This window comes from Hippocampus comes, unplaced genomic scaffold, assembly GCF_001891065.2.
Source record: "Hippocampus comes isolate QL1 unplaced genomic scaffold, H_comes_QL1_v1.1 scaffold528, whole genome shotgun sequence".
NCBI lineage: Eukaryota > Metazoa > Chordata > Actinopteri > Syngnathiformes > Syngnathidae > Hippocampus > Hippocampus comes.
Window position 1 is genome coordinate 12699 of NW_017804900.1, and position 14699 is coordinate 27397.

General features: G+C 48.8%; 1 protein-coding gene across 4 annotated transcripts in view; it reads right to left on the reverse strand.

The window, feature by feature from the left end:
* Positions 1 to 10528: 10528 nt before the first annotated feature.
* tfec (transcription factor EC) overlaps positions 10529 to 14699 on the reverse strand; it is a 10222-nt gene continuing 6051 nt past the window's right edge. For 2 of the 4 annotated variants that reach the window (XM_019882759.1, XM_019882776.1), the window contains exons 4-8: positions 13391 to 13511; positions 12440 to 12496; positions 12258 to 12333; positions 11308 to 11455; positions 10529 to 10991 (exon numbers count right to left, since the gene is read on the reverse strand). In XM_019882759.1, coding sequence (XP_019738318.1) covers positions 10533 to 10991; positions 11308 to 11455; positions 12258 to 12333; positions 12440 to 12496; positions 13391 to 13511 — 861 coding nt within the window. In that variant the 3' untranslated portion in view covers positions 10529 to 10532. The remainder of the gene's footprint in view (positions 10992 to 11307; positions 11456 to 12257; positions 12334 to 12439; positions 12497 to 13390; positions 13512 to 14699) is intronic. The other 2 variants (XM_019882768.1, XM_019882784.1) reach the window with 1 other exon arrangement.

Consider the following 14699-nt stretch of genomic DNA (forward strand, 5'->3'; position numbering starts at 1 on the left):
TTGGGATGAAAACTTAACCACCTTCTTCCTTATTTTTATTTTTTTTTTATTTTGCATTAAATTCAGTATTTCAGTTCTCAACATTGACTTATCGTGTTATCTTTTTTTTCAATTTTGCTAATTTTAAGAATTTTTTTTAGGTATATACCGTGTGTGTGTGTGTGTATATATATATATATATATATATATACACACACACACACACACACACACACACACACAAGTATATATAAGTATATGTATGTGTGTTTGCATCACCGAGAATGCCTGTTGTGTCCTCACATGCCCTTTCAGCGTTTCCCACGGTGGCACAAATACAACAAACACACCGTGCTTATCGCCTCCACGTCTCTCCCCCGCCCCCCAGCCACCTCCGCCGCCGCAACGAAATGTGTTTTCTCCTCGTAAGGCATGGCGGTCACGTCCGGGAGGGGAGAGAGAGAGAGAGAAGGAGCTGCTTATTTATTTGTGGCCTGTCAGGATAAAGAGGGCAACACGAAGCGAGTCTGAGAACATCATTTCTCTGGGAGTACCGTCGCCTGAAGCGCTCGCATCCGCACGCACGCACGCACACACACACACACACACCGAAGCAGTGAAAGTGGCTGTTGACCTGCTGAATAATGCTTTTTGACTCGCCGAACTCTGTGTGTGTGCGCGCGTCGGGTGTGTAGCGACTTAAGCGCTTCGCCGCCGCCTCCTGTTAGGGGCTAAAACGATCCACGTCAACAACAGGCAAGGGACACTCAGGCATGCCAACACAAACACAACATGGCACGCCTTAAATACAATATAGATAGCGGTGAGGGCGTTTAAAAGGCTCCATTAGCCCCCACCCCGCCTTCGCCGTCGGGGCGGCTTCCGTGTCACAAGTCGGCTGGAGCCGCAACGGGGAGCTTGGAGAGGAGCCAGCAGCCTGTTTACAAGCCAGACGTGTGTTTGATAGCGGCCCGCCACCACTTGATAGCTGCCAAATCCCCTCCATATGAAAAATAAACTGGAGGGCTTCCTCCGAAGCGCCTCGTCTTAGCCGGGGATGCTGTCAGAAACAGACGCCGACTCGTTTTATTTTGTCGCCCGGGCGGCCGTTTGGGTGGTTCGTTTGCTTGACTTTGGGGGGGACTCCCTTTCACAAGTGGGAGACAATTTCAGCCTCGATCAGAGCACCAAAATGTAACCTGGCGAGCCTCCTCCTCCTCTTCTTCTTCTTCTTCTTCTTGGACAGCATGTATACGGTGGCATTCATCATGCGCCCCGTGCTGAATGTCACAGAGTGCGCCTGCTCGCCCTGAATAAACACTGTCATCCCTCTGCAGGAATAACCTTCACATATTGCCACTGCCATGCCTGTTTGCTTGTGTACAGGCTCTGTGTATGTGTGTGCGTGCGTGTGCATTCTACAGCCAGACATCAGGTTAGTGGGGGTGGGGAGGTGGGAGGGGGGGGGGGCATGTAAATAAAAGCGCAGTACAAGGCAGACGTGGGGAATTTGCTTCTCCGCCTGCACTTTCTCTCCCTTCCCGTGTCGCTTCCTTGCCTCCTTTCCTCGTCGCGAATCCCTCGTTTGTTTTCATTAGCGTGATTGCCTCAATGTCTGGCTGACCTTCGGCCGTCTTTAACGTTCGCTCACACGCGCGCTCGGGATTATCACTTCTGATTTCTGGGGTCACGTTCCCCCCCCACCACCCCCCTCTCCGTTATCTCTTTCTCTCTGTCCGTCTCTCTTACGCGGGAGGCAGTGGCTCCCCTTAGAATAACAAGCGTTCTGTCCGCTTTTTCAGTTTTTTTTGTTATTAATCACCAGTGATGAGCAGAGAGGAGTGTCGGGGGGTGAGGGGGGGCATCTATCACTGGTCAGGGTAGATAAAGTATAGTGGGGGAGTGACCTTCAGCGGTGATTGGGTACAATTTAAGCCTTGAATGATGGCTCGAACTGCGCGGCCGCCGGCACGGAAAGGTGCCGCGGCCGCGCATCCGCGCTGGCCTGTAAATACATTATTTACCGCTTCTCCCCGCATCATTATTTATCATCAGCGATGTCGCGCACGTGGTCGTGCGTGCGCGCGCGTGTCGGAGGACGGAGATGAATTTGAAGGCCGATTGAAGGCAGCACTCGGCGTCCCCAACTCTCACCGGAGCAGCTCATGAGGCGCCGGAGGACCTTGGGGGTTCGTTTTTCGGTGGGCAGGCGGAGGCCAGAGGGCTCGAAGAAGGCCCACCCCTGAGGTGAAATGATTTTGGAGCAGTGCGTGGTGTCATGAATGAAAACCGAAGGCAAAACGTTCTCCAAAGTCAGCTCGGTGTTGTTGAACTTTCCCTTTTGCATAACGGAACCTTAGCGTGACCCATGGGATGTGGTGGTTTGCAGACTTTTAAGGCATTGCAGATGTCCTTTCCAAACAACCTCCTTTTTTTAGGGGGGGGTAATAATGACTAATGATGCCCCGGGCCTGTTTTGTTTATTGGCTGGCCCGGGAGCAAGACGTGGCTGAGTCAGAGCCTAATTCGAGACAGATACGACGCTTCTAATGGCCGGCAGATGCGCAGGGATGCGGAGCGGGCAGGCTGTTTGTTTGCAGAGGCTGATTTCTCAGACTAATACGGCAGCTGCTTTGGATCAGAGCGGTGGGCCGGCGCGACCGCATCGGGGCCCGCCCGTCCACCTGGCAAAACACGACGGGAATCTCGCGGCGGCTGCTGATTATCGCAAGCCGGCTAACAAATGGGCAGTTTGCTGAGACGATGCATCTGAACGCTTCTGTTGTCATGGCTCGAAATGAATACGCTCAAAAAGCCAGACGCTCTGTTTATACTTGAGCGGTGTTCACCTCCTCAAATTTGTTGGACTCGTTTTGTGATGCGGATGACAGCTGGGCCTCGACTGGTGCGGAGGTGGATTTCGTTGTTGTTTTCTTTTCTACACTTTTTTTCTTTCCATGCGTGTTTTAGGAGCAGTCGATGTTTATTTTTTTAATTGATGTACCATATGTGCTAATTTCCTTTAGCCTGGCAAAGGCATTTCGCATTCCACGTTAGCGCTAAGCTAATGGGCAGTATTCCCATTTTCTGTTAAGCCGGCAGCTTTTTCATTCAATGACTTTCAATGACATTGGCATCGCTTTCAAGCTTGAAGAAAAACACCCACAAAGCTGAACGAGGTCCCCAAATGTCATCACTATATTTATAAACAACATGTGCATGATGAATGTTAATTTTGCCGTGACGATATTGTCGAGATTTATGTTGAGTCATCTTCGTCGCTATTAAAATCAAGTCATCACTAAAGTCACCGAGTTACTTTTTCAAGGCAACACTGACAATAGTCCGCCGGTGTTTCTTTGGCAGCCATCAAACGGAATCGAGCCTTAGCGGAGGCGCAGCGGCGACATGGCCGCAAGCCTCGCCGTCACATGCGATACGGGCAGCCTTTGGGCGCTATCTCCTCCTTTTATCGGCTGCCTGTTACTGCTACCGCCACTTCATAAATAAAGCCATTACAGTGGAGGGGGGTGCAGGGAGGTGGGACGAGCAGTACACCTAAACACACTCACACACACACACACGCACGCACAGTTTGTAGGTACTCAGTCTTGCTGTCTGCTGGGGAGCTTTAACCCCGGCTGGCTTAGTTGCGAGGCAAGGCGGCTTTATGGGACATTGGGGAGCAGCTCGCGGGGAGTAAATAGAATACCCGTCGCCGCCTGTCCCAATCTGACGTAAAGCCGACAAAATCTCACTTTCGGTGTATCTGACAGGCAAACAAGAAACACACACACACGCATGTGTGTGTGTGGAAGAGCGCTGGTCTCAATGCAGCTCAGGGGTTTTATGCTGATACAAAAAAAAAAAAAATGTTTGGACTAAAAGGGGCCTCCTCCACTCGCTCGCCTCCGCGCGTTGCCTGCCCGGCCGCTGTGCTGATGGGAGCGACTTACCGACTGACTTGGTGACTGAAGTGCGCCGCGGTGGAGATCTGACGGGGGATCTCCATCTGATGGGATCCCGCAGGGGCCCGCAGCCAAAGTCTTTCGACGGCTTACTTGGTGGGCTCTGAGGAAGGCTTGTTTTCGGAATCCATAGAACTACTGTGTTTCGTCACACTTAAAAAAAAAAGGGGGGGGAGGGGGTGCTGCAATGTGTATTTTGGCTTCATCGGAGGTTGCTATGGAGATGTTAATTGAACGCCTGTCATTTATTCTGGGCATGTGCACAAATCAGGATGTGGAGGAATCGCAGCCAAACCAAATTTGGGGATTTTTTGGGGGGTGTGGGGGCTGGACTTCTTCAAACCTGCTGTATGTTAAAAAAAAAGAAGTTAAATATGGTTTAAAAAAATAATAATAATAAATTAGCCGTTCCACCAATGCTTCCTCCCTTGACAGCCTCAACTGGACCGGGCGTGTTGATGAAGGCTAAAAAAATGTGACAAAGATTCTCAATGTAATTTCCTGAATGGAATTTGCTTTGGCGGGGGTGCAGATAACTGTGAGAAAGAGCTTAAAGGAGAATACGAGTGACTATTTCAAGGCTGCGGTATGTTTAAAAAAAAAAATGGGGGCGGGTGGGGGGGAGGGGGGCAAGCTAACTTGATGTTTTCAAGACTCCGTTTGGCTTTTCAGTTCATCCGCACCAAACCCAAGCCAACCACTGCACCCCTCGATGAACTCGAAGCACAAACGGGGCCTTCCTCAAAACTGGTTCGGCCAAGGTTGGAAGCAGGCGATTGTCTTCAAAAGCGGGAGCCAAACGAAATTCGCCCCAATTAAAGCAGACATCAAGGGCTTGCGAAAGCAGCGACAACGGAAAGAAGGCAGACGACGAATCAAAACGCGACGAGCGGAAAGGTTGCGTACGTCCTGTTGAAGTCGTAAGTTTGGCGGGCTAGCAAAAAAATCAATTTTGCTTGACAGAGAGTGCAAGATGTAAATATTTAACTTGCAATATCTCTGTTCAGCTCAGACGGCTCTGGAAATACTTGAACCGGCCACTGATAATATTTATACTTTTGACATCTGGCCGCGTCACTGAAGGTGTCGCGGCGTTCACAGCAGTGGCGGCGATTGATTTCTAGCTTTCGCATTGTTTTTTTTTTTTTTTTTTTGATGGAGTCCGCTTGATTCTTGTTCACCAGAGCGCTACCACACACACACACTCACACACACACACACACACACAACACACACACACACACACACACACACACACATCCCATTATACGGCATCAGCCAGGCTCAAAGTGGATCATTATTTACTAAACAGGTTGCCTAACAAGAGCAGACTGATTCCCCTGCAGTCTGGCACAGGAGGAAAAGAAAAAAAAAAAAAAGCTTGCAAGCGTGGCACTGGAGCAATATCCATCATAATTGATGTGTTGCAAAGCAGATTACACACATTAGTTCGAGCTGTTCTAGCAATGACAGCAGCGACTGAATATGACAAATTCCATAATGTGCAGGGAAGAAGAAGAAAAAAAAAAAAAAAAGCCGGTATCTGGCGCTCGGAGGCCACCGTTGAGCAGATATTTGCATTTACTTTGCGGGGTTGTTGACGTGCATGGACCTCGCCTTGATTAAACTCCAACAGGCTAATCTCCACTTAGCATCAGTAGCTCGGATGATACTTGCGAGGTCCGGGTGGTATTTACTCGTAAACCTGCCGAATTTGTGTCGTCGCGAGGCATGATGAGAACGTGCCTGAGCCTAATCAGAGGTGCTTGAGGAATAAATAAAGGCCCACACGTATGTCGCTGGATAAATGGGGGGTTTGTGTGTTTGTGTGTGTGTGTGTGTGTGTGTGTGTGTGCGTGTGTATATATATATATTTCTTTCTTTTTTCCGCTCTATATATAGATAGATATAATGTGTTCCATTGAACGACATGTAAGGCAGCGCTAAATTTTTCACACATCCCGCATTAGCCGCACTCTTTTTTTTTTTTTTTTGCATGCGCGCTGGCCAACTTTGGTCCCGCACAATCAGCGCCGCTGTCTGCAATAATCATTTGGATACAAGGTAAGCTGATTTGCCTAAGCCTGCCGCTAATGAAGTGAACTTAATCATTCCGTTTCAATTCGTTTTTTTTTTTTTTTTATACCTGAATCTCTTTCCTGTTGTAGCCTGCAGCTGACACCTAAGAGCAGCCCGAGTCACAACTCTGTCACGACACTGACCTCTAGTGTCAAGCCGGGTTGGGAAAAGTTGAGGTGGGATTGCTTCGTCCTATCTGAGGGATGAAATCCTCTTCCGGAGTTGGGAAGGTTTAGCCTCCCAACGCCTGAAGCGGGGATTGGCCCGCAAAGGGCAGAGGTAGATTACGAGTCAGGGTAATGAGAGGCAAAGCTTTTTTTTTTTTTTTTTTTGTCCGCCTCCATCACCAAGGAGAGGCTGGCCCGGTGGCAGCCTCACGTTCCTGACGGGGGGGATTGTTACATCTTGGCCAATATGGAGGAGTGCGGGAGTGTGTTGCACTGCGGTAATCGGCATAATAGGGTCAGGTCTGCATTTAATAAACAATTAGCCATCTATAATAGATGAACGCAAGCTCCAAAGGCCCGGCGCCTGGGCCCGGTCGCAGGAGTGAAACACAGCAGTGGCAGAGTTACCGGGAAGGGAGGCGGGGGAGGCGGAGGAATGAATAATGCAGACAAGACGGCCATCAGAAAACCGGCAAAATGCGGCAGGAAGGTAGCGGGGGGGATCCAAAAATGGGGCAATAAAACAAGGCGACGACACGCCGGAATTCCATCCGGGTCCTCTCCTTTGCTGCAAGGCCAAGGTCAAGTAGATAACGCAAGGTCACTCTGTTGGAGTGTGTGTGTGTGTGTGTGTGTGTGTGTGGGTGTGGGTGGGTGTGTGTGTGTGTGTTGGTGTGTGTGTGTGTGTGTGTGTGTAAGAGAGTGAGAGAGAACTTTTTATTGCTGTTGATCATTTGCACCGAAAGTAAGTAACCGAAAGAACATCTTTAATTTTCTCTGAAGCGTGGTCCAGTTTAGTTTAAAATTATGGCCAAAAAAAAAAAATTGTCATTTTGTCAAGTGGTTGCATAAAATCAAGTCATCTGAATCCAGATGCTTTTTTTTTTCCTTTCCAAGTAGGCTCGTCGTCATCAGCTCAAAAAAAAATTTAAGGAGACTAACCATCATCTTAAAAATTCTATCTGGGTCCAGATGTTTTTTTTTTTTTTTCCTTTTGCACAACCACATGACAAAATAAAATGGGCTCAATTCTAGCATCGTTTTTCAGTGTACTGTTATACATATTCGATAAAATCCTCTCAAAACAAACATTGATCCATATGGAACAAACACCCAAGAAAGCTTTTTAAACAACCCCAAAAATGTCAGTCCTTGTACAAAATCCCACTCATATATAAATATGGATGATGTACTCCTCTGAAAACATGCATATGTAACAAAATCAAGGTTTTGTGAGATGTCCGTTTCCTGCAAAGCAGCGTGCTTGTTTTTGTCTAGAATCCTCCTTTAATTCCCCTCAAAACAGGCAGCATAGGACGACGTGAAAACTTTGTTTGACATCCTCCTAAATCTCCTAAAAAAAGCAGCCTGGGTCCAATGACAAAATCGAGTTTTTGCAACAATTTGTCTGCCTTCTACATATGAAATGACTTTTCGGTTTGTTTGTTTTTTTATATGCAAGAATCCAATACGTCTCAACATTGATCTGTATCGGGGTGTAAATGATAATCCCAGCGTTTATTTATCCACTACCAACTCTGTTTTTTTTTTTTTTTTTTGTGATACCCCATTTTGAGGGAAATTTTATAAAAAAAAAAAATAAAAAAAAAAACACACACACACTTTAATCTCAACACTGTAAAATACAGCAGCGATTTACATTTCTCATCTGTCTTGACATCATTTCAGCCTGCAGTACTGCTAACATTGTCCAGTTACCAAATGATGGAGCTTTCTTTCTTTTGATTCTTTTTTTCTTCCTTTCTGTGTCCGCTGTCCTTCCCTTCACCTCCAGCCCACACTGTGATTTAAAACACACACACACACGCACACACACACACACACACGCACACACAGAGCGCCGTTTTACGGCACAATAACACAAAGCACGAGCCGAGACACCTTGGGTCGCCCCGGCCCCATCTGTTGCACATCTGGAAGTGGTGCGCCACAACCAATAATTGCAAGTCAATTTGTTTGAAGTTATGTATTTGGCATCTGGCGCCATTCATTAAAAAAAAAAAAAACTCTGGAAATCGCATTAATTTTATAGCATTTCGGAAAGGCCCAGCCACCCATTTGTGTTTTATTTTATTTTTTTGAACTGTAGCTCCATGAACGCACAAGGGGCCATGCATGCTCGCTACATTTTATTTTTGCACGTGCCCCCCTCCCCTCCCCCTCCCTAGCATCATGGGATGACTTAATGACCTTAACCTTTTGTGTCATAGCTTTGCACATTTCCACCGTTAATGGGCCGGTTGAGAGGCAGGATATTGTTGTTTGTCACACATCTGTGACTCACGGACGGAAATAGATATGACACGTGATGCTCCGCGGCTCTCAGTGTCATTATTTCCACTGGTGCTGCACCTAATTTGCGCATAAGATGTGTCATTCCGAATCCGGATGAGGGCCTTGAAGGTTGCTTTCGTGTGTCGATGTGCGTTGAACGCGCCCATAGGCGGGAGGTGATGAAGTGTACGCCATGGCAGGCTCGACAGGTGAGAGCGTCGTGGCGGCATCGGCGGGCGGACGCTCGGTGGCTGGCAGGGGCTCTGACAACGTCGTTTTGGTGACAGGACCAACCCCCCCCCCCCCCCCCCCCTCGGCTGCGGGGGGGGTTCATGGCATCCCATCCCCGTTTTAGATTTGTCACCGGAGTGTGGGAGTCAAAAGATGTCGGACAGAATTTAGTAGGGAACTGTACCAAAAATGACCTGTGTGTGTGTGTGTGTGTGTGTGTGTACATACAGTCAGATGTCTATTTATCATTTTGCTATTGATATGTTGGAAGAAGAAGAAAAAAACCAAATGTGCACCCTGCTGTTGTTAATTGACCCGAGTGCGTTACACGGTGCGTTGCTGCCACCTGCTGTTGGACTTCATGTAAGCAGCTCTTCTGTTGTGCACAATTCCAAAGTATTTTGTTGGCGGGCTTTCTTCTTGCATTGCCTTCAAGCGAATCAGCAGATGGTGTTCAACAGTTTGAGCAGATCTTTCCCAAACCTGAGGATGTAATCGATTGAGCATAAAGGAGAGAGTAGGAAGTCTCCCAAATGTGTTTTTAAAAGCCTTCACCATTGACGTGTTGTCGGATGCTTGGTGGCGTGCGTCTTCAGATACATCCCCAAAGAAAATGTCAACAAGTGTGATCCCTCTCGGTCCTGTCGAATTCGTGTGTCATATGCGTGCCTTGAAGGGGGCCTCATGAATGACATCGGCTGCTCGAGTGTGAGTTGTGGTCGACAGCAGCAATGGTGTGTTTGTTGGTGTCGCTATTTGTTCCGCTTTTTGTCAATTCACGTGCGATCAAAGAATTTGTGATATTTTTCAACTTTTTTTTTTCTCTCTCTCCCGTACTTTTTAATTGAACATACTTCTGCCAACTTTATTCGCAGCTCATCTCACAGACAACTTGGCAGCGGTGGCCGCTCTTTCTCGTCATTATGCGCGCTCAAGGGCTCATCAGCTGTAGCACGACTCGTCTTTAATATCCACTTCCTCCTCCTCCTCGCGTTCCCAATCAGCCACCTTCGCTTTTACCGCAAAACCTCCCATCTAATTTTGCACACTGATTTGTGCACTGATATTTTTTTTTTTTAACTCAAAATTAAGCACAATGGAAGCTTGTTTTGTGACTCTCATGCCCATCTTCGGATAATGACAAAAAGCCAATTGTATCAAAAAAGGGGTTTATTATAGTCTTCCCCACCCCTACTGTGAATAAAAAAAAAGCCTGTTAGATATTATACAGTGTATTGTAAATATATTTTATGAGTACACGGATTAAGCATGTATAAATATATATGTAGAAAAAAAAACGCAGAGAAAAGGCACAGTGTTAGGAATGACAGTGACGGCATAGCTTAGACCAGGGATGGGGAACTGTCAGGCCGCGAATGGCAGAGATGCATCGACCGTTGTCCGTCCAATTTTGGGGTAGGGGAGTGCGCGGTCCAGTGCGGCCCCTTTTTAGCCCTGATGAAAAAATTGTGCCCCCTCCACCTCCACCCCTCCAGCATTGGAGTCGCCCATCCCTGGCGTGGACTGAATAAGGCACGTCGGAATCGCCCCGAATTTTTTAAAAAAGAAAAAAAAAAAAAACAGTGTGGACGGGATCTCAGTAGTTCTTTGCAGTCGAATTCAGTGTACGGCTCCTACAGCGTGACCCAAAAAAACAAATTCAGTTTCTCCCTTTTTCTTTCGTCCGAGTCTGTTTCTGCTCTTTGCGCGAGGCAGAGATGCCGCAAAGGTCGGGAGGTCCACGGGCTGTACAATACATACAGGAAAGGGGGCCTGCGCAGGGTGAAGTCGCTCTTTTTTTTGGGGGGGGGGATTAGAGGTCGTCGCCCTCCCCTGAGCTGAAGCTGCTGCGGCGGCTGCTGCCCTTAGACGTGGCCCGGGGCGAGCCGGACGACAGCAGCGGGTCGGCGCCGAACGGGGACAGCGCCTCGTCCATCAGGATCTGGTCCAGCCGGTGCTCCCCCTTGAGCGTGGCGCTGAAAATTTCGGTGAAGTGCGACAGCGGGTCGGAGAAGGCGGCGCAGCCGTCGGCGCCCGCCGCGTGGTCCTGCGGCCCGGATGGCGCGGGGGCGGTCGGCGCGCCGGCCCCCCCCGCGGATATCCGCTGCAGGTAATCGGCGTTGGGGTCTTCCTGGTAGAGCGGGGGCTGCGGGGGCTGCGGGGCGTGAGGGGACGACTGCTGCTGTTTGAGGAGGTGCGAATTCAGCTCCGTCGTCACCAACGAGGTGGCCAGGTTGGGGAGGCCGTGCGCCCGGGCTTGGATCTCAAGTTCCTGCGGAGAAATCAAAACGCTCACCGCCAAACTCGGTGAAAATCCGCAACAGGCTGATGACGGCCATCTTCAAACATGGGGCGCAATCGACGGCTAAATTAGGCGCATTTTAGGCGGTCCTAAACATTTTGCTGTGGGTCAATCAATCCCCTTTTTTTACTGCTCTCCTCCCCAAGTCGTTCGGATTCATGAAACGCAAATTCTTGAATGGCCGACTTGTCGCTCTTCTCGGCACGGATGAGGATGGGGAGCTCGGGCGGGGTCATGGTGCTTCGTGGACCGTTCGCTCGCGGCTCACTTCGGAAGTCCTCCTTACCTGAATCCGGAGGATCAGCCTCCTGTTGGCCTGTTCCAGTTTCTTCTGGCGACTCTCCAGCTCGCGAGCGTGCTGCTGCTCCTTCTGCAGCCACCTGATGTACTCCACCGAGGCCTTCAGGATGGTGCCTTTGTTCCAGCGCATGTCCCTGCACGTGCCAAGAAAATCCTTCAAGATAACCTTTTTTTTTTTTTCGAACTCATTCAATGCCAAGGACAGTTACCCCCCCCCCCGCCCCAAGAATCCAGGCATTCAATCCCAGCTACTTTATGTATTCAAATTTTTTGGGGGGGACGCGGTACGAGAAAGAAGGAGCTGAATGAGTTAAAGTGGGCTGTTTTTAACACGCCCCCACCCCTACCCTGAGTCTTTTATGAGAAATGATGATTTACACGTGGCAATTATTCTTCCTTGGACCTAACATGGAAGTCTGAAAGGGGATTTTAATAGAATAATTAAGTAGCTACGTATGCGCTTCCTCTGTGTCTAAAATTAATCCTGGGGGGAAAAAAAGGTGAGGGGGGGTGGGGGGGGGCTGAATTGGCAACTCAAAGGTGCGAGATTAGCGCCCGCCTTTTTCAAGGCAAGGTAGAGGAATTGTCCTTGTTCTGCAGGTGCGAGACCCCAATTGGATCAAAGTTAATCATCTCTTTTGATCCGCTGCCAACGGCGGCGTCGACCTCCCGTTTCAGCGCACGCCAGAGTTCAATTGCTCGAGATGGCCACCGGATTCAAATTCGACCCCCGTGCTTCTGACCCCACCCACTCCCCCCCGCGCCCCATTCATGACCCAAACGACAGTCGCAACTTCAAGCTCGGTTTCAATTGCTTTTTGAGCCTTTGGGAAGTTTTTTGTTGTTGTTTTTTTTTTTCTCATTTCGGGACAAGTCAAGCCACCTCGGCTTCGAATGATCGGCTGTTGACCATCAGCTCGCTTTCGATAAACTCACGGGTCGTTTGACTTTGGTATGAGCGTCCCCAGCTCTTTGATCCTGTAGTTGATGTTGTATCTTCGTCTTCTTTCGACTGAAAGTCAACAAGAACAAAAAAACGAAAGGCGAGTTTACGGTCAGTTGAGGTGTGAGTTGCCAGTTTTGTGGGGTCAGAAACCAGTGTGTGTGTGGACGCTCACTTAGATTGTGGTTGTCTTTTTTCTGCCGTTCCTTGGCCATGACCCGCGTGTCGTGCTCTGTCGAGACAAAGAAAAACGATAGCACAGATGGATTAGCGACGCGGTTGATCCAGACAAAAAGCTCCAGTCAAGGGAGACACTGAGGGCGCTCAGAGCCGAGGTCGGCCTGAATCTGCCGTTTCCACCCGTGCGTTCGCCAGCTTGACCTCTCTCACACACACAAACACACACACACACAAACACACACAGAATGAATGAATGAGAGCCCAGTTTATCTCCTGCCGCATTTCTGCAGCTCATTGTGGCCAAAAAGTGAGCGCTTTTTTAGAAGGCCCAACTCGGCAATTAGGCAAATTTACGGAGCGGCCTTGGAGAGGGGCAAGAAAATGCCACCGCATTTAGATTTGCATTCACATTCTTCCAAATTACCCAATTAGGGGATTGAAATTAGATTTGCCAATTTGTCTCTGTTGATTCAATCACGACAATTTGGTGTGTGTGTGTGTGTGTGTGTGTGTGTGTGTGTGTGTGTGTGTGCGTGTGCGTGTGCGTGTGCGTGAGCACATTGTCCCCGCAGTGCCCGCACGCCACTGCGTACGGAAGGTTCTGTTTCCTAAATCGTTTAGGCCTCTTTGCTTGATGCAGCATATTAATAAGACACGTCTCATCGGGGCGAAGGGTTTGTTTTTTTTTTTGTTTTTGTTTTTGTTTTTGAACCAAAAGGAACTCAAATTTATATCCGCCCAAATAAATGTGCTACATCTCAAAGAAATCGTATGGGACAGCTCATCTTGACGCCAATAGCCACAACATTAGGTACACTTGAGATACAATCCAAGAGTACCATTTTTTTTATTTTTATTTCTTTATTTTGTAATGATGGAGGTCGTTGCGTTGGTGCACATTGACCACCGGCGATATGTTTGTCAAGGCTCTGGTATGAGTTCATACCTGTGGATTCCCTTTTTACTGTGAGCTTTGTGGGGTTAGATGTGGGACTCAGTCCACCATTAGGGGCGTTCATACCTTGTTCACCCCCATACACGTCCAGCATGCTGCTACTGAGGGACACCTGTCGCCAACAAAAGGGACACAAACGGGTCAAGTGCTGCGAACAAAAAAAATCTGGTCGACACAAAAAAAAAAAAAAACATTTAAAAATCGCTGCCTCAAAACAACATTATTTTAAAACCATATTTGCGGCACTGAGAAACAACTCTCGAGCACTCATTGTGTTTACGAGAGCCCTGATCTGGGAATATAGTAGATGAAGACACTTGGAAGCTTTCAGGAAAATAGGCCAGCCCTCACTGCTCCTTGCAAGTCACTCGTACGAGATCCTACAAAGTGGATGAGCACGACCTCTGTTCAGGCTTTATCTCCCCCCCTGACCTCGTCTAATCCCCCATTTTCAAAACCCTTCCACCCCACACAGACGCGGGCTCTGTGTTGGAAATAGCATCCCGTCAAATGAAAAGGCCGAGCTGGGTCAACTGCACGGAACGGAGCCCAAACTGTTTTTCTACGGCTGTAAAAGTCCCACCCCGAAGAATTCCGAGCTGATTTGATCCACGGCGTCGTGCGAATGATTGGGGGACCGTTTGAAGGAAGCGTGTCGGTTGAGAGGAAAAAAAACAGAAGTGCATTTTTCCCTTCGTTATCTCACCAGGATGGAAGAAGAAGGGGAGGGGGGGGGGGAGCTTATCCAAAAGATTCCAACAATTCACGATGTCTCCTCCCATTGTGACGGGACAGTACGCCGACTTACGTATGCATTGCCTCATGTGTTGACATTGTCGCCAAACGGGTCGGACTAATATTTCGAGGCCCGGTGTCGATCCCGAACAGTCCCATTCGCACCAAGAACCCGAAAATGATCTGCGTTTGATTCCGACGAGCAAGGAGACCTTATCTCAGCCCCCCCCCCCAGCCTCTCACTCCCATTCCGTTGTGGCAGTATCTTTGGGGCGAAGCTCCACGTCACTTTATCAATCGGTCCGAGTCTTTGTCTGCAAGCTCGGGGGATTGATTGGCTTTGGCTGGATCGCCATCGCATCAGTCTCACGAGCCGCCGTGTCGTCGGGCGGAAAGGTAATGGTCGGAATCGACTTTGGAGGCTCGAGCAGATGCGGCCATCTTCTTGACTGATGTGAGAACTCCTGCTAAGCCGAGATGAACTTTGACTCATCTCTCGGCTTCGGCTGACCTCAAAGATAGCACCCCTCCCTCCCCCACCAGGCAACCCTTCCCACCCACACTA